Here is a 25148-nt window from a genome sequence, read left to right on the forward strand (position 1 = left end):
CATTACTAACATTGTTATATGATGCAACAGGTTATAACATCATTTCTGTAAAGGATATTCCATTTCAGCTCTGATATCATTAAGACGATGTGACAGTTCAATTAAGTCTTCTTCTTTGTTTTCATCAAACACTTTCAGCTGAATATCAAGCTCTTCATTCTCCTTATCTTTCAAGCCCTATTTTTCAAGGCATAGTATATGTTAATTTTCCCTTTTTCAAAGCAAGAATTCCCCTCCTTCAAAGATTGTATCATAACAAAACATAAGACATTAACCTTTGGAACAGTGCATAGGGTTTTAACTGCACAGTTGAGAAAAATTAAGGCAAAATATCAGTGAATATAGCAGGTATGGGCTGCAGAATGAACATTAAGCCTTCTAATTCAATTAATCTAGATCATAGCATAAAAGCAACCAGAGTTCACAAGAGAAGTAAAAAGCCAAGACAAAAATTAATACTTGGAGCAGGGAAAAATAACTTTTTCTTGTATGAAATAAAAGCAATTTCTTCAATATACTTAAGAATGAAGTTTATCTTCCTCTACCCCTACAGATATGAGCTTGAAGTCTTCTTCAGGTGCTTTATCATTAAGACAGTTGCTTTCTAATGCAAAAAAACCTCCTCAACCTTAGACATTCATTCTCTGCAGAATTAATGATCTGAGCTCAATGTGTATGTTGTAATTAATACCTTACAAATAAACAGTATGATTGTATTGAATATTTTAGTTGGTATTACAGCTTACCCACCCTAATTCTTAAAGTTTAAGCATTTTTTGAATATGTAAACTAATTTTCAGTAGATTAAAAAGAACTAAGAGTTCTTCAGGCTTTCTAATGTTCTACAGCAAATAAAGGCAAAGATCACTTTAATGTATATACATGATATAAAACCTAAATACGTACCCTAAGAAAAAGTAACATACAGACATGAGTAACAGTTTCAAAGCTGAATGTACTAAAAACTGAATGTTTTTTTATTCCTAACAAATGTTGATGATTCAAAACTTCATATCCTAAAAGTTACAGAAGTTTACATTTTTTCAGACAAAGGTATTCTTTAATTTATCTTACATTTTGTAAGAAACTGCTGAGTAGCTTAATTATACATATTCTTGATGTAAGTATCAGAATGGTTTCTAGGAAAAGAGCTACAAATCTACCCCCAAGTCACAAATATGCATCCACAGCCACGCATAAAAGCACACTTCTGTGTAGCAGCACGAAGACAAACAGGCTTCCACTGTCAACAACTCTGTCAACAAAAGAATGAAGGAGTCCATTTGATTCTCCTTTAAAAACACATTTTAAAAAGGCAGATTAAAGAAAAATATATTTTACAAAAAACAACAGGAATGGCATATACAAAGAAAGTTAATCCAAGACTGGTTCCACAGCCAGACTCACGTTAGCTGCATATGTCTTGAGCTCATTACGCTAAATTTGACCACCCTAATTAAATTTTTAATATATTTACTACCACTATGGTTTACATAGCTAATGAGAGACTAAATTTTCAAGTATACAGAATGAAAGGAGATTTGGTTTGACAGTCCTTTGGAGGCCTGACATTTCTCACTTCCAATCTTCCACACCTGCTACTCTCAGTAAAATGAATTGGTTATCTTCAACACACACAAACAGCTGACTGTGATCAGTTCCTACATACAGACGGACTTACAGGTAATATTTTCTTCAGGCCACAACGTAAAAACTCGTTTCTCAAGTGTATCCTGAAATCAAGATCTTCTGGAGATGTAACAAGGGCATTGATGAGCTGCATACATGCTACCTGTTATTGGAAATATAGGCAAACACTTTTAGTATGTATACAATGAAAATAAACACTGGTCTTTGACCATTTCATTTTAATTATAAAACCAATGTTAAGAGATAGATATTTTTTATTATATGGCATACATGCAACAGTTGACTTTGGTTAATTTAAGCAACAGTAAATACTGTTGTGTTTTCATATTGTGAGTGCTTCTGCTATGTCAGAATTGTATCACATAAAGAATCTTATTTTATTTCAGAAAGTTATTCTCATGCTATGGTTTCACACTCAACTCCTCCTCTTTTTCCTCAGTATTTACCAATTTGAAAATAACCTGGTTTTACAGTAATCAAAAAAATTAAGAAAAACATCACCACCACTACCCCAAAAACACCCATAAACAAAATAATTCACATCACCAGGTGTCTTTTCTACTCCTGCACAGTACTTTTGCTAAATGCCTGAAGTCTCAATATACTGGCTAATGCTTTAATTGAACAGCTGTGCACTTGAATTGATTTACTTTAAAACAGGTAGACAATAGCATAATGCCAAAGTGCTGATCCATGTTAAAAGACTAAAATGGGACTCCAGGGAAATACCAAGTTTAATAAAAGATGTTAACTGCAAACAGAAGTAGCATTAGAGTAGCAGAAATAAATAAATAAAAATCAATAGCTGCAGAGAAAAGTCAGATAACAGCACCCTTCCTATTTTGATTACATTCACTATTTAATTTTAACACAACACCTTATGGAGTCTTAAATTTCTATTAAAACACTCTTTCAAAGGCACTCCCTTTATATAGCTGCATCTTCATGTAATGTAGTATCATCATGCTTGCTTGAATGATTCTTGTTATTTCACTACTATGACATGACTTAACAAGCCAAAGTACATGTCCAATCTGAAATTAATAGAGAGAAGAGGTGCCATCTGCTATGATTGCTTTTGCCAGAAGAAACTCTGGCTTAATGGCTTGTGCTAATACATTACAAGTCAAGAACGATTTTGTCAGAAACAAGGTAATGAGTCTTGCAATTCTACCTTTACTGACGTATAAGTCAGGTCTTGGGGGCAGAGGGGTGGGCAAGAATGTTTTGTGGTTGTTTTCAATCAACAACGTCATAAAGTAGGAGAACACTTCAAAATGAATTGTTTTGTGACAGCATTAATTAAGAATAGAATGTCATTTATAGTTCCTGAAGTAACTCTTTTCAATGCATGACTTTGTATGAAATATAAGCATTCCCTGCACAAAGATATTACATTAAGCTACGTGTCTATCTTCAGCTGACTATAAAGTCAGTACACTGAATGTGACAGCTATAAAAACCTACACTTCACACTGATCAGTTTTCACTATGGTTTATTTCTGTTAAATGTAGGTGGATGGCTGTATTAAGAGGATGGCTATGTTGGATGAAACTGAGCTTTAAATATCTAAACCTAGAAATTTTACTCCCACTCAATTTACTTCTCATATTATTAACTGATTCATGAATTATCACACTGTCCTGGTGTCATTGGTTTGTTTTTTTGTTTGTTTTTTTTTTTTGTTGTTTTGGTTTGGTTTGGTTTTTTTTTTTGTTGGTCAAAAAAAGGTCAACCATTCAATTTACCAGAAATAGGCTAGAATTTCCACTAATTTGTCATTACCAGGAGAAAATATAAAACTAAAATCTTTCACAGCCAAATAAATATGTCCAATACTGAACATATGTTCATGCCACAGGTACTTCAAACAATAAGATACTTGAAGTTTGTGCTCAGTTAAGGCATTCCAGTTGTGCTTCTAAATTAAACACTCTCCTCAAGAGCACAACACAAACTTGTTCCATCTTTTCACAAACAAATTACTTGGATGAAATCCATTCAAAGCTGTAAGAGTTTTTCTTTACTTTGGATGGGGCAAGATTTGGGGAGAGCTGTTTAAAGAAGCAATGCAATTTAGGAGTGAGTACTTTTTCCTGCTTCTTTCCTAAGCCCAAAAGATGCACCGGGAGCAATGCCTCCAGCTCCCTAAACTGCAGCCTCCTCTGGGCTCCAGTAACAATAACTGAAACATTTCAGAGGACAGACTGGGAGCTGGGTTTTCATTGGTCCAGTAAACACAAAATTCCCAGTCAAGAAGATTAAGCAGTGACAAAGATAATAAAATGCTTTCACAAGCTTATTACCTGAACATTACATCTGGCATCCAAGAAAAGGAATGTCACCCACTAATTACTCTCTTTTTATTATGGTCAAGAATTTTCAATCTTATTTTTGGGACAAGAAAGTGAGTTTCTTCATTTCACACCATTAACAGCTAGAAAATGTAATATCAGCAGGCCATTTCTATTTATTTCTCCTCTTTTACTGAACACTGAAGTAATAGCACTAAAAGATTTTGCGGGTAAGCAATTTAAAGATCAGAATATAATACACAGTCTTATAGTGGTTTAGATTGTTTCTAAAGTATTAGTAAGCATATAAAAATATAAACCCACCTGCAGTTGTAAGAATTCATGGTTTTCCAGTCCTTCAACAATCTGAGAAAAACGTTCCCTGTTGTGCCTTTCAGCAGCAGTGGTTATAGCACCTAAAAGCTTGTCCAGACTAAGAGAAAAATAAACTGTCAAAAAGTGTACCAGTCAACTTCCTCACTTTAAAGATACTATCTACTCCAGACTTCAGTGCACTGACAGAAAATCTGAATGCATTTATCTACACTTATCTATACAAAGTTAAAAACAAACCAAGAACCAAGCGTTATAATATCTACATAATGCTGAATTTTTAAAAAAGTGAGTAAATATCTACATTATTGTGACATTCAGGTAAGAAACAATCAATAGGAAGAAAAAAAAAGAGTAGGAAAAAAAAAAAAAACATGCACCAACACCACTACCTTTGCAAGAGTGTATATTAGGTACTACCTGAAGTGTTTGACATTTGGGAATTCTAATTGTCTTTTCAGAAATCAAAATGTCTTTTTATTGCATACAAGACATTGAGTTGGCCATTTTTAACCTTCAGTAAACTAAGCCCATCAATAATTCAAAGCAAACATAGCTCAGGAACATGTGGTACATAACTCCATAACTTGAACTATTCAAAACTTCAGCTTCAAATGTTAATTTTCTGCCCCTGTCATATCTGTTATTTTTCGGTAGAGGCGATATTCTAATAAAATATATTTATTTCTATAATATTATCTCGTAAACTAATAAAAAAATCTTAACATGTGGTGTCAAACCAGTAATTTTCAAATATAATAAATTCACCTCCCCTCCTCAGGGAATATGTCCCAATCTCAGTCTTCCCCACAATAACAGGCTCGGTAGTGCTCCATGTTAATACACAATGTTTTTAATTGTCTTTAAATCTGACAGCTTTACTTATGGCAATTAAAAGTTCACAATTCCTGATCATACTCAGAGATATATTAAATATTTTTTTTCAGCAGGCACTTATGAACAGTTATGGCTCTGTAAGTCTTGTCAGTAGTAAGCAATCATATTCCTTTCAGACCTTCCACTTAAGCCATGATTTGTACATCTCTGCTCATTTGCTTTTGTCTGATTTAATATTGGATTAATGCATCAGAACAGGTGAAGGTCTCTTTTCATTTAAGCTACATTAAGAAAGTAAATACTTAACAGGTGATATTACATTTGTTTCGCTGACAAGTTTTCTCACCTGTGTACAAACTGATCATCTGTGAGCATTCAAAAAAATAATTGTTTCAGTATCTTACTTACATATTTTCCTCTCCAACAATGCAGATAGCAGAAAGTATTTTCACTGTTTCAGTCATCATGTGTGGTTGCTTTGGATCGATTGCTCTTGATAACAGCAAGAGACTTCTTTCATCTCCTAGAATCCTTTGCAATCCGTACTTGAAGAAACAAAAAGCTCACAGTGAAGAAACTGTATTTGCCTTGAATACTCATCATCATCTTTGGGCTTTAGATCCTTCAGAATCCTCACACACACATCCCTTCCCATATGAAGTTTGGCAACATTCTACACTAAAACCTTCTGGCTGACACAAGTCAGTCTTCCCAATCTTACATTTGAGGTTTTCTCCTAAGAAAGCAAGCCAGCCAGCTCCTAAGGAGGATGTCATATCTTGTAAAATTAGGTATCCACCAAAAGACAGACAGATAGAAGATAAATACTGGTTTGTATCTGAAACACCTCAACAGTAGGAAAAATTCACTCTTTTTTTTCCTGTAATTGTAACAGCTGCTGGCAAGTTGAAATAATATTTTCCACTCAATGATCAATAGAAGTTAAAATTATTTTTTGAAACAACCACCTTCTTTTATTTATTCCATATTCTATTTCACTTTTTGTACAGATTAATAAGAAAAACTTACTTAAATACTGTCATTTATTCAAAAGTAGCAGAATTTTTCTTTTTTGGTTTTGTTAACTACAGGATAGTTGGTAAATCAGATATCTAATTGTTCCAGGTTACACTAAGTGCAGGAATAGGGGGAAGCATGTGACTATTTATGTTTGCTTTTCCCACTTCAGGTGGGCTATTCTGGAAGTGAGATTTTACTAAACTGAGTAGCAGTAGTTAAAAGTAACTTAATGCATAGCTATATTTGCTGCAGGTGGGAGGGAATAAATTTATTATAACAACACTTCAGATTTTGCTATGAGTAAAGCAAAATCACAAGTTTAACACATCAACTTCTAGAAGCAGTACTCACAGTTTGTGAACATGAGTAACCCATGTTAGAAACAAGTCGAATACCATTTAAACTAGACCAAAGTTTTAGCCCTTATCTACCACCTACCAACCCAAAAAACTGCAGGTAGAGAGGTATTAAGCCATACTCAATTTAAAAATCAGGTTAAAAGTACATTATATTAACAAATACAATAATGTATTGAAATCAGAATTTAGAAAGAAATATTTTCCTTTCCATTTCACATGCAATTGAATTCCTAATTCACTTACCTTAAATCCATACTATCACTCCCTGCCCAATATTTTACTTCCAATAATTACTAATGTTTAACAAAAATCAGACAAAAATGCATATTCAGAAGGTTTATGAACAAAACACTGAACAAAAGGTTACACTAAATTTACAGCCTACGTTTCCAAAGAGTCAGCAGAGTCTGGATACACAAGCTTTTGTTCCTTTTCTGAGATTCAACATGTTACAAAGATCTTAAAGCCAACAAAAAACAAATATGCTAAAAATATCTGAATTTAAAATGGTTCTTACTTTATTGTTCATAAATGCTTTGAGGCACTGGATAAGTTTATGTTGGTTCTTCTTATCAATATTTTCTTGCCTTGAAAGGAAGGAGGAAAGTAACTTACATACAATCTTCACAAGCTCCCCCACCCCTCCCTTCCAATGGTCCAAATCCTTACTGTTTCTTGTCCAGAAGCTTTTCCAAGACATCCAACAGAAGTCCAAGACCCTCATGTCCAAAATTGTTAACCCAGCTGAAAAAATGAAGAAAAATGGTTATAATTATTTCTTAATCAAATGTAAAACTTATGCCTCCAATACTGCTTGAGCATCTTCACAGACACTGCTGTAAGCCCCACTTCCCAGGAAGGCCTGATTAGCCATTAAGACAAATGCTTAGCTCCCACAACTAGAAGTCGACACACACCATGAAAGGTGAGAAGATACTGCAACCAGTTGCAAACATTTCACTTATCCTTTTCCACTGTGCTGAGAACAACATTCTCATGCCAACAACTATAAGCATAATCACTCTGGTTTCAGAAAAAGCCCCACAATTCTTTATTGCTAAGCAAAAACTACAGCAGAAATTATTACTTACCTGACTGGATTGCTGGTTAGAGACACTCTCAAAGACTCAAGACAATTAAGCAGCTTTTCCTCTGAAATTCCAGATCGCAATTCATGAATATATTCTTGCGAGGACAGTGTGCATTCATGCTTGCTGTTTTTCAGTCCACCCTACCACAGAAGACAGAATGCTGCTTAAATTTCTATTGATCATAGTAGCGTTTAGACGTTAACATGTAAGGCAAATATTTCCACATGACTTTTAAAATCACCATTTTCCCTCTACAACTATTAAAGACACCCAACTTGAATTTGATTTGTCATAAGGGTTTAAATAGTTTAAGTTTCACATAACAATAGTAAATACTCTTCTGGAATCCTCTTTGAGTAAAGTGCACGTACTACATCTTTTATACAAAAATTCATTCGGTTGTATTAACATGTTTAGCTGTTACACATTTTCATTTAACATCTACTCCACAACACTGCAGTAGAAGCAACCATAAACAGAGAGACATAAAACCCTCACACTTGTTATTAAGCTTGTCTGATCATTCCCACTGTACTTGTCTTCTTTTTTAAAAAATGCTGTGCATTATCACTATGGACATATCCTGACTCAAATTAATTCTCTCTTCTCCAAAAGAAGGGAAGCAGATAAACCTCTGAAAATTACTTTGAAAAGGAGCTGGCATCCACCATTAAATCAGTTTTTTTAAAAGTATGCAACTGCATGACGTGATTTATTTCTGTAGCATAGTTCCATGTTTGGCCGCTAATAGAGATATTTAGAGGATCTTATTTGCTACAAAAGAATCATATGGAAGATTTGACAAAGAGCTCATCTCCCTGCTGAAGTGTCATTACAGAAGAATACCTACAAGGTATTTCATTATTAAAATACCTGATAATCAGTTTTTAGAGCTCTAGTATTCAAAACCATGAACAATATACACAACATTTGACTCAAGGGTGCAACTAATCTTTCGTACAGCTCTGACAAGTTGCGGAAAAGTAGGCTCAGCTCAGAAGAGCAGTTATGACTATCACACAGTCCCTGAAGCTCTTTAGCTCTAAATGGTCTATTGAAGAGAACCTGATAAAGATGTGTCATGGGTGTAAAGGCAACACGAAAAGTGTCTGACCTAGAATAGTATTTACACATATTTGATTTTAATTATATCAGAAACTTGTTTGACTACTGTAATCTTCCCATTTTCTCTCTTTCGAAAAGTTACAGTTTTCATGAAGTTTCTGGTTTCCTCTATTCAAATTCTTCCCATTCATTTTCTAAAACTGGCACTAAGTATGCCTGATGACAAAATGACTTGTCTACATTTAAATTCATGTTTTTGACCTAGATATATTCCAGTATTAATGCATATAACTATACTGTGAAAAGCTACACAGTTCTCTTTCAGATTATTTGTCCTCAACAAAACAAAAATATGCCACAAACTGTGACTGCATTAAGACAGTGTCCTCCAGACTATGTCAACTTCAGAGATGTTTTTTGCTGACACCCACAGCACCTTCAGCTGGACAACACAGGCCAGTTATACAGCATGTTTCGAAAAGAGGGACCCAATTTGAAATCACTATATCTCTGCAACCACAAACTGCCCAGGAATTAAACTCTTGCTACTTGAAGGGGTGGGTCATAGAGTCTCCAATGATTACTGCTAGATGTAATTTTTTTGCGTAATTGTAACATGCTGCCATTGTGAAATATACTGTTTTGAAACTGGGTCCATCTTTTTGAAACACCCTGTACACTGAAGGACCAAGACAGACATAATAAGTAAAAAGAATATAAAGGAACAATCTGTCACTATCAGCCTCCTAAACAAAGAGATGCTCTTCCACTGAAGGAAAAATAAACAAACAGGTGGAGGTTATCTTTATAAGAATAAAAAATTACTTTAAATGAGGTAAGTATATCAGCACTACATACTAAAAATCATAATACTACGGAAAAATCATTACTCTGAAAAACCATAAGGTAAAGTACTAGAAAACAGGAACAGGTTTATGTCATTCATTGAATTTGATGGAAACTGAAAAAAGATTATGTGTAACTAATGTACAGCATCTACACACTATTGATATAGGTTTTGTCATTTCAGACAACAGCCATTCCCAAAACCCTAAGAGTAAAAGATGCAAACAGATGCACCGCTGTAAGCCACTACATCTATAACGAGATAATGGAAAGTTCAATTAAATGCCATTATATGTTAAGTTAAACCTTGAAAAGCACTCTAGAATGCAAGATGCATTTGTTTCTCCAAAAAGATTACTTCCTGTGGTTAGCCCTTCCACTGTACTCTGCTGCAAGCTCCTAGCGACATACCTATTCAAACCAGGCATTTAAGGTCCTTGCTACAGTTTCTTTCATATTTAAATCAAGGCTTGCTCTTGCTGCCTCCTCTTCCCAAGCATTTCAGAGGACCTATGACTCCCTCAAAACCAGTTAAAATAGGCTAAAAAAGGAAGTGGCATCATGATCTCTTAAGCATCCTTACCATACCTTACAAGACAGGCATACTTCTCCCATGACTAAGCACGTTGAACTACAGAGCAATAAGAAACTGTCTCTTCTTCCTTTTTACCCCCTGCTTCAAAACAGATGACAGCTAGAGATGGTTCATAAAAATCCATTCTGAAAACTTTTGACACAAGTACTCGGATTCAAGCTAAATGATTCTCAGCTTAACAGGATTACTTGCTGTTATTTTCTGCAACTAACTTTTCAGTCTCAATGCACTTCTTACCTCTAGACACACTAACTGGGATGCTAAAAGCAGATGCTCTTTCTTTAAATTTCCCCAGTCATAGATAGTTGGATATTAATACTATTTTTAAGTAATGCTATGCTTTCATGTGGATCAGATTTTACTATATACATTTCTCATTGATGTGCAAGGTCTCAGTGAAAGTTACACTTTACGTGAGAGCAGCTAATAAAGACTAAGGCAAAAGCAAAGTACAAAGAAACACAGAGGGCTAGGTCCCGTACCAGAACTTTGAGAGATTAAATCAATACATAAGATCAAAAATCTTAGAAATTACTTTATGACCAGTGACCTTTATAGTATTAGAATTACAGAATGGAATTATTAATTCATGACAACTCAAATGAAAGCCTGGACCACACATTGAAAACCCTTTCCTGAGAAAGTCAGAAGCAATGTAGTTTTAACGAAAAACTAAGTTTAACAGAATTCCTGGAAGTCTCAAAAAAAAAAAAAAAACCCAAACAAGTATATAAAACTGTAGCTTGATTTCCCATTAAGGAGGTAAATCTAATCAATTAAATGTATCATACTCAGATTTTAAGTGTTTAAGGGACAACAGTGACAAAGAGACACGAGAAACACCTTACAGTGCAAGATTTAGTGAAAAATAAATTTCAGCATAGCTTTTATCTCCACACAAACTTTTTCTTTTTAATATTTAGAAAACCAGGCTGAAAGTAAGTATTTTAGCTATTTTTATTTCAGTTTGTCTTACTTTACTTTGACTCCAGGTGATTTCAGATTTGTTAGCTAGACAAAGAAATTTCTCACCCAGGACCTCCGTAAATATTAGAAGGGACTTAGCAAACATCCAGTTTTATACACTACCCAGATGTGCCACCAAAAGACTGTAAACAAGTTTGAGAATCAAATTCTAACAAAATAATAAGGATGTGCCTGGTGACAACCAGCATGGCTTCACTAAGGGCAAATCATGCTTGACAAATTTGGTGGCCACCTACGATAAGGTTACAGCATTGATAGATAAGGGAGGAGCAAGTGCCGTCATCTACCTGGACATGTGCGAAGAATTTGATGCTGTCCCACATGACATCCTTGTCTCTAAATTGGAGAGACATGGATTTGACAGATGGACCACTCAGTGGATAAGGAATTTGGTCATACTCAAAGAGTTGCAGTCAAAGGCTCAATGTCCAAGTGGCCAGTGACAAGTGGTGTTCCTCAGGGGTCAGCATTGGGACCAGCTCTATTTAACATCTTTGTCAATGACATGGACAGTGGGACTGAGCGCACCCTCAGCAAATTTGCCAACGACATCAAGCTGTGTGGTGCAGTCAACGCACTGGAGGGAATAGACGCCATCCAGAGGGACCTTGACAGGCTTGAAAGGTAGGCCCATGCGAACCTCATGAAGTTCAACAAGGTCAAGTACAAGATCCAGCACGTGGGTCAGAGCAATTCAGAGCACAAATAGAGGCTGTGCAGAGAATGGATTGAGAGCAGCCCTGAAGAGGAAGACTTTGGGGTGTTTGTTGATGAGAAGCTTAACGTGAGCCAGCAATATGCACTTTGCAGTCCAGGATACAGTTGGCTTTCAGGGTTGCATCAGAAGTGTGACCAGCACACTGAGGGAGGAGATTCTCCCTCTCTGCTCTGGTGAGGCCCCACCTGGAGTCCTGCATCCAGCTCTGGAGCCCTCAGTACAGGAAAGACATGGACCTGTTGGAGAGAGGCCAGAGGAGGGCCACAAAGATGATCAGAGGGCTAGAGCACCTCTGCTATGAGGACAGGCTGAGAGAGTTGGGTCTCCAGGGAGACCTTATAGCAACATTCCAGTACCTAAAGGGGGCTTACAAGAAAGCCAGTGAGGGACTTGCCACACTGGCAGGTAAAGACAGGACAAGGGCTAACGGCTTTAAACTGAAAGAGGGGAGATTTAGATTAAATAGAAGGAAGAAATTGTTCACCATGAGGGTGGTGAGGCACTGGAACAGGCTGCCCAGAGAAGCTATGGATGCCCCATCATTGGGAGTGTTCAAGTCCAGGTTGGACAGGACTTTGAGCAACCTAATCTAGTGGAAGGTGTCCCTGCCCATGACAAGGAGCTTGGAACTAGATGATATTTAAGGTCCTTTTCAACTCAAACCATTCTATGATTCTATCAGGTTTTTTAGGAAAAAAAAAATTGCTCAATTCAGTCCAACAAATTAAGTACTAAATTCTTGTTACCAAAAAAAAAAAAAAAAATCACCAAATTCAATCATGACAACATAAAACGCAGCTGAGCACTCAATAAGAAAAAAAGCTATGCTGTGAGTGAACTCATCTTATGCTTATTAATTGATCTTCTGAATCCTCTGTATCAGTCTTCTTCTCACACTGATATTCAGCAGTTGACATGAATACTAACAATTAGGATATTAAAAATATCCATGTCTAAAGAGAACCAAGTAAACCAAACATGGTAAATTTCAAGTTTTGAGTGACTGTCTTCAAGACAAGCCTAAGTTATATTTGTTACAATGAACAGATGAGTTCTCAGTGAGTCTGAAGTATTTGGAAATAGATTTCTGAAAACTTAAGAACAACTCCCTCAAAAGTTCTATCAATGATCTCTTACTGCTAAGATAAACATGATTGAGGTAGTTGATCATTATTTTGATAAAATAAGGATTCAGTTATGCCCACTGAACTTTTAAATCCAAGATAAGAGTCCATAATGTTACAGCCTAATCTCTGAAAATGGAAGCGTATTCATAAAAAAAAAAAAAAAAAAACAACAACAAAACTATCATGTTCATACTCACCTGAACTTTACTTCCGACTATCTGCATGCAGTGGTCAGCCAAGAGAGGTTATTGTGTAAAAGAGATAATAATAATACATAAATAAACACAGCAAAGTACTTAGTAGGATGTAGCATCACACAAATTTTTCAGTCTCTAATCATTAGTAGTAGTAGTTACATTCTTTTATTATCACACTCTTTAAGAGTTACATCTTCTCAACAGGAAAACAGTAGTTCTACTGTAGGAGAAATAATTTGAAATTCCTATGTTCTGCTGTTGAATCATCAGAATTTTACACATTCACAAACAAATAAGTAAATTCCTTGCTTGACATCTACCTCTTGAAAGATTAAGGGATATGCCATTTTGTTAAAATTATCAGGTCAAATATTTTATATATGACACTGAGAAAACTACAGAAAAACTAATGGCATACTGACTTCCTTGTACATATAACAACTTGATTTATTATGAAGCTTTTGATCTATTCCTATGATGTCATCACTGAATTTAATTAGGTTTTACATAATCAAAAACATGCCCTAGAGTTATAAATCTAACTTGCATTTCAGAAAATGTCATGTGGCGTTTTTCTTTAACTGCTCAGTATGGATGCTTTTAATTATGTGGATAATTAAACAGTGATTTGCAGAATGACATCTTCTCTTTTTACCATGAAACACCGTCTCTGTGTATTAACGAAAAAGAAGCTGACTTTACACAGAAGAAACTCTACAGACAGGCAGCACATTTCTGCCCTGTTCTATCATTTTGCACAAATGACCATGTTCCTGTGAGTGCCAGGACTATGGACTTCTGCCTAAATATTGTAGGCCTTTCCTTGTCAGGCAATTTATTAAATAACCACCTTTTACGGATTAAGATCCTGGGACAGTATGAGTTTGTTCCAAGATCTGAATTTGATTGCATCTGTTCAGCCTTTACCTGCTTCATTTTCTACTCTTATCTCCTCCTTTATTCATTTAGGAAGTCCTTCAAAAGACAGAAATCCCTGCAAGGCTTTCAGAATCACTTCTCTAGAAGCACTAGACAGACTGTCATCACCAGACAATCTCTTTTCCTAATTTACTACCTTTTTCTTCCACCAACATTCAACTCATTCAATATGGCACGAGATGTTGCCAAGTTCAGTTCTGAAACAGAACTCCAAGCCCTCACCATTTCTCAAGTATCACTTCCATGGTTAACAATTTTTCTCTTTGAGCAAGAGAAGGAATCATAAGTACAAATAATGACCTCACGTGAAAGCATCCAGCTTATTATCTTCTATCTTTCCTCCATCCTCAAAGGAAAAGGAAAGCTTTTTTCAACCATTGAAAAAGCAAGGTTTCTTTCTCACTCAGAACTCTGAAGACAGCACAGTGTTTCAGAAAAGCATGGTCAGCATGCTGCAGATGGCACACAAGGCAGAGAAAACAAAGCACCAAATTGAAAAATAATTTGGTTAAGACAAGGTCAGCAGATGAGAGTGATATTTTCAAATGAGTGGAGAGCTTAAAAGCCTAAAAAAAACATGAAATGAACCGGAAGAAAAGTCACATCAACTGTTAAGTGTGTCTCAGGAGCTCTAAGCAGAAGAAAAGGCCCAAGTATTTTCAGTATAAAAAAGAAAGACAGGCGACCAATTATCTTTGGCCAAAGACAAGAGTAGAGAATTTCAAGAAAGACAATTTTGAATGCAATCAGCATTTTCATGGAAGACAAGCCTGAAGATGGCCTGATGAAAAGAAATTTTGATGATTCATGATGCAGTAAAAATTGGTTAGAGCTTGAACTCAACTAAGCAGAATAGTAGTTTAACTAAACAGAAGATAAAATTAACAGTGAAAACGAGGTTTTGTTTTACTGTAAGATCCCAATCAACATTTTACAAGTGAGCTCAACTTTCTGTATTTTTTAAATCAGTTAAGATGCTAAATTAAAAGCTAAATTAGAGTAACACGCTACCGAAAGGTCATTCATATTTCTGAACAGCCTTAAATCATTCCATTCAAATGCTGTGATTCAATTGCAAGAAGGACTTACTGAAGCACACAAGCTTCAACCTAAGTCCTTTTTCCATCAGTAAAAACATTTTGCATATGTTTAAAACATCCATACTGGCGCTGACTTTAAAGCTCGCACTCCTGTATGAGGACATTTTTTTATTTTTTTAAATTGTTAGTATATTTTGGCCAACATATCCCCAGTTCTGTTAAGCTTCCCATGCTGCAGTGCATATGGTGGTAATGATGCAATCTGTTAAACTTTTCAGCAGTTAGACATGCAATGGTAGCCGTGCTTTTCACACTCTGCTACAAAATCAGGTTATTTGAGGCAGCTACATTGTAATATCACTGTATGTAAGAGAGAGAATCATCTTCCAACTACTTCTTGGGAAAGAATTGCAACTGCTTCCATTGTGAAAGTTTCTACTGCTTCAATAACGTATTTTTACTTACTAAGCAAAACTTTACACTGATCACCAAGTGAAGACAAATATCTCACAACAGATAATCAACAGCTCATGAAAACAGTCTAGGCAAAGTATATACTAACAGGAAACTTCATAATATTTACTGCATAAGCTTAAATAATTTCCCAATAACTTGCATGTTTAGCTGGACCATGCTTTAGGCACTTGATTCCTTCCAGGATAGACTAAAGCACTGCAGATTTTGTATAAGATGAACTCATGCAGGAACATCAGTCCTCTCAAAACCATAAATCATCATTTGCACATTATAATGCATGTTTTTCCTCACTTAAGTTTATAAATTTTGGTGCAAAACCTTTGCATTTATAATTGCACGTCACTGTAGTTTTAATTTTTTTGAAATATAACTCTGCAAAGCAGATTTTAAAGGTTAAAAGAAAAACAAGTCAAATGTACTGCTTACAGTCCATGCTTACAGATTCATTATTCAGACAAACAATTTAATTTGTTAGTTTATTTCCCAGAGAAACTGATTATTATTTAATGCTATCTGTACTTAGCACTCAAGATTCAGCTCAGTAGAACTGCTGGCAGTGCTGCCATTATTGAACAACTATTCCGCAAAGTCTTCATATCCAGTAATCTTTTATTGCACATAACTTAGATGTGAAAAAAAAGATGAAATTCATCCTAACTTCAAAATAACATAATACGCATTAACTAATTTCATTAAAGAACTATGCTGATAGCAAATTTTACTGCTTGAGACTTACTATTGCCCCTTCAATACACAAAGCTACCCCCCACCAAAACTTCTTCCCAATACTGTAATATGTTCAGTTCCTGAGAAATCACACTAGCTTCTTTAGAGTTCCTTAAACAACAAATATTGGCACAAATCAGGACAAATTTTTTTCTAAAGAAGTCACAGCATATGTGTGTGTATATATATATATTTGTTTCATCGCACATTCATGAACTTTTGTGGCATATTCTTCTTTCACATAAGAACATGTGTGCCATAGTCTATTTTTAACACACCGCACACATTACTGTTGCATTGTACAACTAATTAGTACTATTAAACCCACTACTATGACTCCCACTAAAGAAAATTGCTGCTCCTCACTATTTTAAATTGTGTTTCTCCACCCCAACAAGCATTGGGGCATCCCATGGTTCTCTCATGCTTCTGGCACCCCAAACAGACAGACTTCAAATATTTTGAATGCACAATCCATCAACTAACAGTTAATCAATCAACTTAAGTACAGAGAATGATCAACACAAATGAAAGCTCTGAATATATTTTTCTACTCAAAATATAATTTGAAACTCGTTTTTCACTAAAGGAATAATTTTATTTACCTTTAGAACATTTCTTAGCAGAATATTTAATGCAGTTTTCAACCCAGCAACAATACTCAACATATTCAAACCAAGCTAAAATACTGACTTCATTTCAATTTTGAATGTTTTCAATATTTTGTTCCCCTGTTTCTAATACTGCAAATTGTACATCTATTACGTATGTCATTAATGAAACCACAAAGTCATATTACCCCTTCAAAAGCTTTTGGTACCAAAAATTTGTAAGATGAATCCCACAGAAATATGCTCAGGTTCCACACATTACTCTACATCATCGGATTTGCAATTTCTTACCGTTTACAAGACAGTATTAAGTTTTCACATTGTCCAATAACTGAAACACAAACTAACCCTTCAGATACATCTGTAAGCATTTAAAATTATATTAGTACAGATTTCTTTTTTTCTATCACTCTTAGAAGATAAATCCAAACAAAAAAATTGAAAGTTTCAAGCTAGAAAAGTATACCACACATGAATTTAAGCTTCTTACTTTCATTTGTCTTGGAGAGGTGACTACTTACAGATTTGGCAGTTGCAGAAATGTATTGGACAACCATCTCACGTTTTGTGGTCAAGTCTTTATCTCTTAAAGGAGCTTTACGTTCTTCATTTAGATTCATATCTTCCTGTAAAGAAACAGACCGCACAACATCAATATTCTATTTCATGCTTTTTATTAGTCTTTGTTATTATTATTCTCCTTTTCTTAAATAAACAGCTCACTTTTAAACAAACTGACTTTTTTCCAGCTTATCTGCATTTCAGTTTGTTCAATTCTGAGCTACCCAATTTTCTCATTTAATTCTGTCACTTTAAGTGTTTGCTGTTTGAAGACTTAACCAAAATTACAATTTCATCAAGGGTATTTACCATTAGTGAAATCTGGCTCAAGAAATAAAACCAGAGGACAAAACCAAAAATTCTACACCCCAAACTGATCACCTAAGCATTAACTCTTATAAAGTTTCTGTGTTTTTTTAATAAAGTCTTGTCACAACAGACACAATTTCTGCAGCATCTAATCAGAAGGTTGTTATTACACAGATTATTAGCTTGTGGCAGGGGTAGATGTGAATGTGTTCCAACTGACATATTTAAAGGAACCTAAAGATTCAAATATTCTACTAGATTTAATTCAAAGACACCTGTTTCAACTCAATAACTGATTAAACAAAATATGCAGTCATCACTAGTCATGATGGACCTTGTCACTGAAAGCCAAAGCAACTTGAGATTAGAAACTAAAACCAATAAATATTACTGTACCAACTTACTAGCTAATAGCTTTTTCAAATAATTATTAGTTTCTGGAAGACAGAACTATTGTCTGCTTCAGCTAACATAACTTGGAAAAGTTAAAAATAAATCCCTTAATCTAACAAGCAAATCAAGCAAGTATTAGTTAACACTGATCCAGTCTTTCAAATGAGCTTTACTTCATTGAACAGAGTAGACCTACACAACAAGACAGGACCATTCTTAGGCCATAGTGACGGTGTGAAAGTTTACAATTTCAAAAAATGATACAGAAAACACTATTGCCAACAATGCTCAAATATCACACTTCATATATGGACACCAATGCATATGACAGAATTAATAACATATCTACTTCAAAAGATTATTGCTTTATTACTAATAGCAAAGCTTGCCTGTGACAGGAATCACAAACCTAGACAAGAGATCTTAAGACAGAAAATATTCAAGATCACATAAAAATTGAGCTTTGGTATACCTTAAGATTTTATTAATGGAAATTACTATTTTCTAATGTTACTTAGGTAGTAAAAACTATCCTTCAACAGCAGTATCTAACTACTGCAACTAAGGTCTATAGAGGTTATCTTAATGAAGCACTCAACTGCTTAAACTTTTTATTTTTGGCATTTTGCCTTTGCTTTCTCTGTTAGAAACAGACCAAGTAATTTAAACATTTATTACTAGCATTCTGTGAGTTACTCAATTGCTTATGTGCCAATTTAGACAAGTCCATCAGGCCTATGCTATGCCCTCCCAAGTAGTTAATACTTCCAAAACAATAATACGTGAAAAAATCACTACTATGTAACAAATGCCAACACGAAAAAAAATTAAAATCCCATAAAATGATCTAGCACATCATCTTACCATCATTTTTTCAAAGAGATCCATAACTTCTTTTTCTGATAAGTTCATGCAACGCTCATCAACAAGTGCCTGGGCAAGTGGGATTTCACTTATAGAAGGTTGAGAGTCAATAGGATGCTGAATGAGAGGCTTCTCTTTTTTCACTGTTTTTCTGAAGGTTGTTATTCTGTCACGCTGCAAAGACATCCATTTAAAAATAAGCAAAAACAGAAATACAGGAAAGCAGCCAATTACATGGCAGTAATACACACATTTTTAGTTAATCCAAGCAGCAGAGTTAAAACTCAAATTGAACTGTAAGTAAAAATACGCTAACATTCAGAGATTACTTTTCACAGAAAGACAACATTTAAAGTAAATTCATGACAAATCACATGCAAAAAGGATACAACTATGTCTCACAGTTTCAAAAGTACCTATGTTAAACTCTTAGCATTTCAAAAAATCTTGAGTTCATATTTTCAAATTAGTCCCTAATTATCCTGATAGTGAATAAATATGGTACCACAAAGGTAATGTCCAAGCGTTCCTTCACCTGAAGAGCTATATGTCTTTGGAGGACAAGTGAAAAAGCCAGCGTTGGGAAGGAGGTACTCACAAGTTCATCAGGCTTATTAAAAAATCCTGCTAAAGTAAAATAAAGTTTGTAGAGGAATTAATGCTCCAAGCATAGTTCACAATTCCTTGAAGTGTTTTTGAGTACAGACTCCTGAAATTAGTGCAAAATTTTAAAAAGCCAGGTAATGGATTACTCGCACAGAAGCAGCCACCCATAGTTAAACACACAACCAGGCGTTAGTGAAAGCATATCATACATTCTGCAACGACATTTCACGGGTTAAGGTCAACTTGTTTTATGCCTTATACCAAACCCCCACCTTTTTTCTCTAAAGCATGCTTACTCAGTTAATTTGTTAATATTGGAAACAACCAGAGCACCTTCCTTATAAGGCCATTTATTATTGTTTTATTAATATATTACTCTGTCTGGAATCAAAATTTTTTTTTAATTTATAAATTCTGTCTTTAACTATATAAATATGTTCATGTTGAGAACATGATGTCTACAGCATATATATATATATATAACATTATGTCTAATTTTTCTAAATTAACCATTTCCATCAACAAATACTGCTGTATTTGTTTCAGGCATTGAACAGCCTTATGAAGACATGCTTTCATCTAACAGCAGCTTACGTAGGGCTACCAATATCATTCATTGCAGTTATTGCAATCTCTATGAAGACACGTAACCCAAGATTTCTATTTTCTGTAATTAAACAACTACTATGAGGTATGAAAAGTGTAATGGAATATTTCGTTTGTAGGAAATTTGGATTCATTTTAGTCCAGTCAGGAGGGGAGAAAGCTGACCAAGTGCTGTGAAGTACAGGGAAGAAAGGTTCTTTCTCTTTTGTTGTTGTTTTGCTTCTTTTTCTGGTTTTGTTGTGGGGTTTGTTTTGTTGTTGTCATTTTGGGTTTGGATTTTTTTATTTTATTTTGAGATACAAGAAGACTATTTGTTTTAGAGAAAGTACCCCTAGATAAGCTGCATGACTCTTTGAATATCTCTGGAGGTTTATTTGTTTGTTTGTGTTTTTGAGGGGAGGGGGATTGGGTTTGGGTTTTCTCCTTGCTTAGAAGTCTTACATTTGTGGACAGAAACACATTCCCTACAAGGATATGTTAACAGCTTTAACAAGGCAAGAATTTAATCTCGTTTTTTCCTTATTAGAATAGTTTCCAGTTTTTGAAGCTAAAATTAGGGCATAGCCTATTGAAAAGCCCAAAGATGGCATAATACCTGAAAGGCAGTATCCAAAATTAGTCAACACACATCAAATGCAAGTTAACTGTTCACTTACATTCAAGTGCCCATTCAGCAGTAACAAAAAAAGAAAAGAAAAAAAAAGCCATTTAAGATCAATTTCACCATACTATGATCTGTCTCAAGTGTACCTTATTAACAACTAATTTGTTTCATCAGATTGCAATGGTCTGGTCACTTTAAAGCCACAAACCAATCTTCTACATGATTACTAGGTACAATTTCTTAATTTCAGATCAGTGAGTGATGATTAAATAAGTCGCCCGGGTGGCTTCACTATTATATATAGAAAATCAAAGTTTGCAATTTTAATGAAGTCAATTTTGATGTAAGTTTCTGTAAAATCCTTTGCAACAGACTTCAAAGTATTCAGAATGATGAAGCTAGTGACACCGAATACAAGCTCATTTTTTGACATCAGTACATACTTATTACCCAAAATGGTTCCACTTGAATCATGTGACAACTAACTTTGAAGAACTACTGTGGATCCTTTACTGTTGAAAAGAAGGTCAAGAGAAATAACACTTGAACTATGGAATAACAGCTTCAACCTATCCACAGTATTACTGAAGTATTTACAATGTGGTTATAAGAAGCTTCTCCAAATATATATCATTTATTACTCTTCCTCAGTTGAGGTTGCAAATGAAGATCTTTAGAAATAGTGACTCAAATTTTCTGAAATCTAATGCTTTATATCCTTATAAGAACATGTTACATTGTCCACAACATTTGAAATAAAACAGCATGCAGCGTGGAGTTACCATTGCAAATTAAGATGTGACAAAGACCTTACCACATCATCTGCCAAAGTTTTTATTTGAATATTCTATTAAAAAGAAACACACACATACACATAAATCAAAGATAAAAAGACAGTGTCATCTACTGTTTCAGAATTAAGTAGTCTATATACCACATATTCTAACATTAAAAAGCACTTAAAATTTCAGTAACTGTCCTATCAAAACTGCAGCCACATGAACATGGAATCTTTTGCATGTGACAAAGTAGATTTGTACCCCATTTTACCTTCTCTTTTGACTATTTAACTCATGAACCTGGAATCTGTACAGCTTTAGAACTCCCACTTTTTCACAAAAATGCAGTAAGATCTCTTAGAAAGCTTTCCAAAACAAACACGGACTAGTGGACCCCAAACCCAGTCAGCAGATAGTTTTGATACTCTCAGTTTTGACAGTTTTTGAGACTCAGAGAGTTGAGGAGAATTTCTTCCTGTGTCCCAGCTTCCTGAGCCTTCTGCCAACTTCTCCTTAACAATGAGTAATGCAAAATGATCAAGGAACCGGTTAAAGCCAGTATCCTGACGATGCACAAAGCAGCCACTACTGCCTCTCCCTCCCTAGTACCTTCTCACTTTCTCCTTAACAACAATAAAATCCTGCTGACAAATATCACCAACATTACATTTCTAGTCATGGCCAAAAAAGCAACCTATATTGCATATAAATATCAATAATCTTGTCAAGTAAGCAGTTAATAAATATTGCTCATTTTACATCAAGCGGTCATGAATAGGTAATTAAGGTCTAAAACTTCAGAGAGACAGGCAGGAAATCTGCAATAAAAAGAACTGCCATATATGAAAAACTGTGGTAGTTGATCCATAATAGACAGTCCTGCAAGTCACTGGCTAGGAAACAGCAACCTTATGTTCTTGGACAGCAAGATTTCAGATTCCTTGGTTGTGCTCTCATCAGCTGAAATGATCAAGGTGCCTCAGACAATACCCAGTACCACTGCTAACAGATGTTGATGCCACCTTCCTACCATATCTCAAATCTCTTCCTTACAGCTCCATCTCTCCTGTCTTTTCATTACCTGAACTTAGTATGGAGACAGAAGAGGAGGTAATACTGTAATCCTGAAATCAAAAAAAGACTTTTGATTTTTAATGTAGGTTTTTGAGCAAGGAGTTCAAATGAAGTAAAGCCTAACTATGACTTCAACCCAGAGACAGCAATGTAACCAAGAAGTTCTAAAACTCTGCATCTGTTTTAGCAGATATTTGTACTAGAAATATTCATTTTACCCTTTTTATTTAAGTACTGTCAATCTTTTCCAGAACCTGGAACAGGATAATCTACTCCATCTCTACATTTATATTGCATGTGTCACTCAAACTCTTCTGGGCAAAACACAGAATATTAAAGCAAGATACCACACAGCATTTTTCCAGGCATCTCAAGCTCACTTCCTAGATCTGCTTATAGTGCATAAACTCCACTGCTGCTAGTAACTACTTAAGATAAGCAACACATGTAACAGGTAGAACAAGTAGCTGAAGGCAAAGGCAAGGTAGTTATGTACCTGCAGATTCCCATCAACACACAGTTTGACAGTCTCTTATACTAACAAAGACATCATGCTTCCAGTCTGATTTAAGAACATAAACCACAAGTAGTTCACCTCCCCAGAAGGAAGTTTAATGCTAGAGGTCTGTCTACAAAAACTGCGATATCTTACTCTTTCAGCCATCTGTAAGACAGCCAGAGCATCACAAGATGAAAAGAAATCAACTCTTTCCCAGCTCGTTAAAGACACTAACTCCCCAATTATAGAAACGGCCCAAAAGCAAAGGTTTTGCAAGAATTTTCATGATAAAACACTTGCAGATAAGAGATATCAAATTAATATTTTTATATATATATAAACACACAATGTAGGACAGCAGCATATCATCTCTCCCTGGTTTTAATATCACCACAAACCATGGAACATCCTCAACCCCTCCATTAAAGAACTATTTCCTACTGATTTACTTAGTTCTTCACTTAAAAGATTTGAGTGACAGAGCTTCTCCCTTTCAAACAGTCTTTCCAGTCCATCAATAGCTGAAAGTATCATTTTCTATTTAGTCCTCCTTACTGTAAGTATCCCACTATTCACTTAAGTACTGACAGATCATGACAATAAGGCACACAAAAATCACAGCATTTACTAATGCAACTTCATCACATTTTCATCTTAAAACAGTCCCAGCCATGTTAATACTCAGAGTAACTGAAACCCTGCACATAAAAACAGTAGACAGATTCTCACCGTGGTTCACTAAGTTTATTGCTATTAAAACAACAACAACAAAAATCAGTTTCCTCATCCAAGCTCAGGTGAGGTTTCTGCAGTAACAACATCAACATTCAAAGAAACAAACAACTGGAGACGATTACATAAACTTTTAATGCAAAACTCACAGCAAGTCTAATTTTTTTGAATCTTTTTCCAACTTAAGTGTTCACAAAACCTTCCAGATCACTTGATCTGGCCATGAGTTGTAAATTAAGGTGCATTTGCATGGGTTAATTATCTTTCCGTTATATTTCAGTATTACTTCGCCATGTTCTTAATTGTTGCACTCAAGACTCCAACTTCCACTACAAAAATAAAATGAAAAGAAACTCAGTGTCTACCACATGTATAATGAAACACCAATCAGCTGGGTAACTTCTAAACTTAACAGCAATTTTCACTCCACAGCACACTGCTCAGGCAAATCACAGGGTGCTACAATACCCCTTCTGCACACAGGCTACAACTTCAGGTAATAGCTCCAATCGCTACTAGTTATCCTAGTTTTCCAAGAGCAACAAACAGAAATGTGACCTTAACATCTTGTTTTTAAAGTAAGGTAATATGATTGTTTTCCAAAATTTACCTGGATGATAATACCCACAAACGACTTTGCAAAACTTGGCTCAAGGCAATGTGATTTTTAACTGCCTACAAATAGATTTGAACACAACCAAGGAGGCAATAACTCCCCATATAAGTACCTGAACCAAGGGAGTTTAAAGGGACAAAAACCAAAACTGGTTAATAGCTGAGGTACAAAAATTGTGTGCAATTTAATTCTACGTCTCTGAACCACAAAACAGAATTCATTCCAACAACCTATGTTCTTCAGTACAGAGAATGAGTAATATCCCTATTAAACAATTTAACCATCTGTTAACATATCCAATTTTGTAATTAAATGTAAAAAGGTGCCTAGGAAATTGTGAAAAGATAACAGGGTCACATTAGCTGATGTGCAGAAACTAGAACTACACACTCATTTACGACTTTCAAGATCTTTATCCACAAAGTATACCTGGCACTACTAAGAAAATTAGTGCAAATACAATTCATAAAGTGTATGCTTTACAGGAATTTTTTTTGCACTTCAAGAAGCATTTATCATGCTTTCAAAAAAGAACTTGAAATTACTGTTGTAGTCTATGTGGTATATCAAAGATACTCAAAGTTAGCAGCAC

At 35.0% G+C, this 25148-nt stretch overlaps 1 protein-coding gene across 5 annotated transcripts in view; it reads right to left on the reverse strand.

Moving 5' to 3' along the window:
- The window catches only part of DIAPH2 (diaphanous related formin 2), a 210732-nt gene that overhangs the window by 172173 nt on the left and 13411 nt on the right, over window positions 1-25148 (reverse strand). For 2 of the 5 annotated variants that reach the window (XM_065846123.2, XM_071813474.1), the window contains exons 2-12: window positions 21671-21703; window positions 19041-19214; window positions 17435-17539; window positions 13121-13141; window positions 7586-7725; window positions 7164-7238; window positions 7012-7081; window positions 5524-5660; window positions 4270-4378; window positions 1682-1792; window positions 59-177 (exon numbers count right to left, since the gene is read on the reverse strand). In XM_065846123.2, coding sequence (XP_065702195.1) covers window positions 59-177; window positions 1682-1792; window positions 4270-4378; window positions 5524-5660; window positions 7012-7081; window positions 7164-7238; window positions 7586-7725; window positions 13121-13141; window positions 17435-17539; window positions 19041-19214; window positions 21671-21703 — 1094 coding nt within the window. The other 3 variants (XM_071813475.1, XM_065846125.2, XM_065846124.2) reach the window with 3 other exon arrangements.

Source organism: Patagioenas fasciata, chromosome 11 (assembly GCF_037038585.1).
Source record: "Patagioenas fasciata isolate bPatFas1 chromosome 11, bPatFas1.hap1, whole genome shotgun sequence".
In the NCBI taxonomy this organism is placed as follows: domain Eukaryota; kingdom Metazoa; phylum Chordata; class Aves; order Columbiformes; family Columbidae; genus Patagioenas; species Patagioenas fasciata.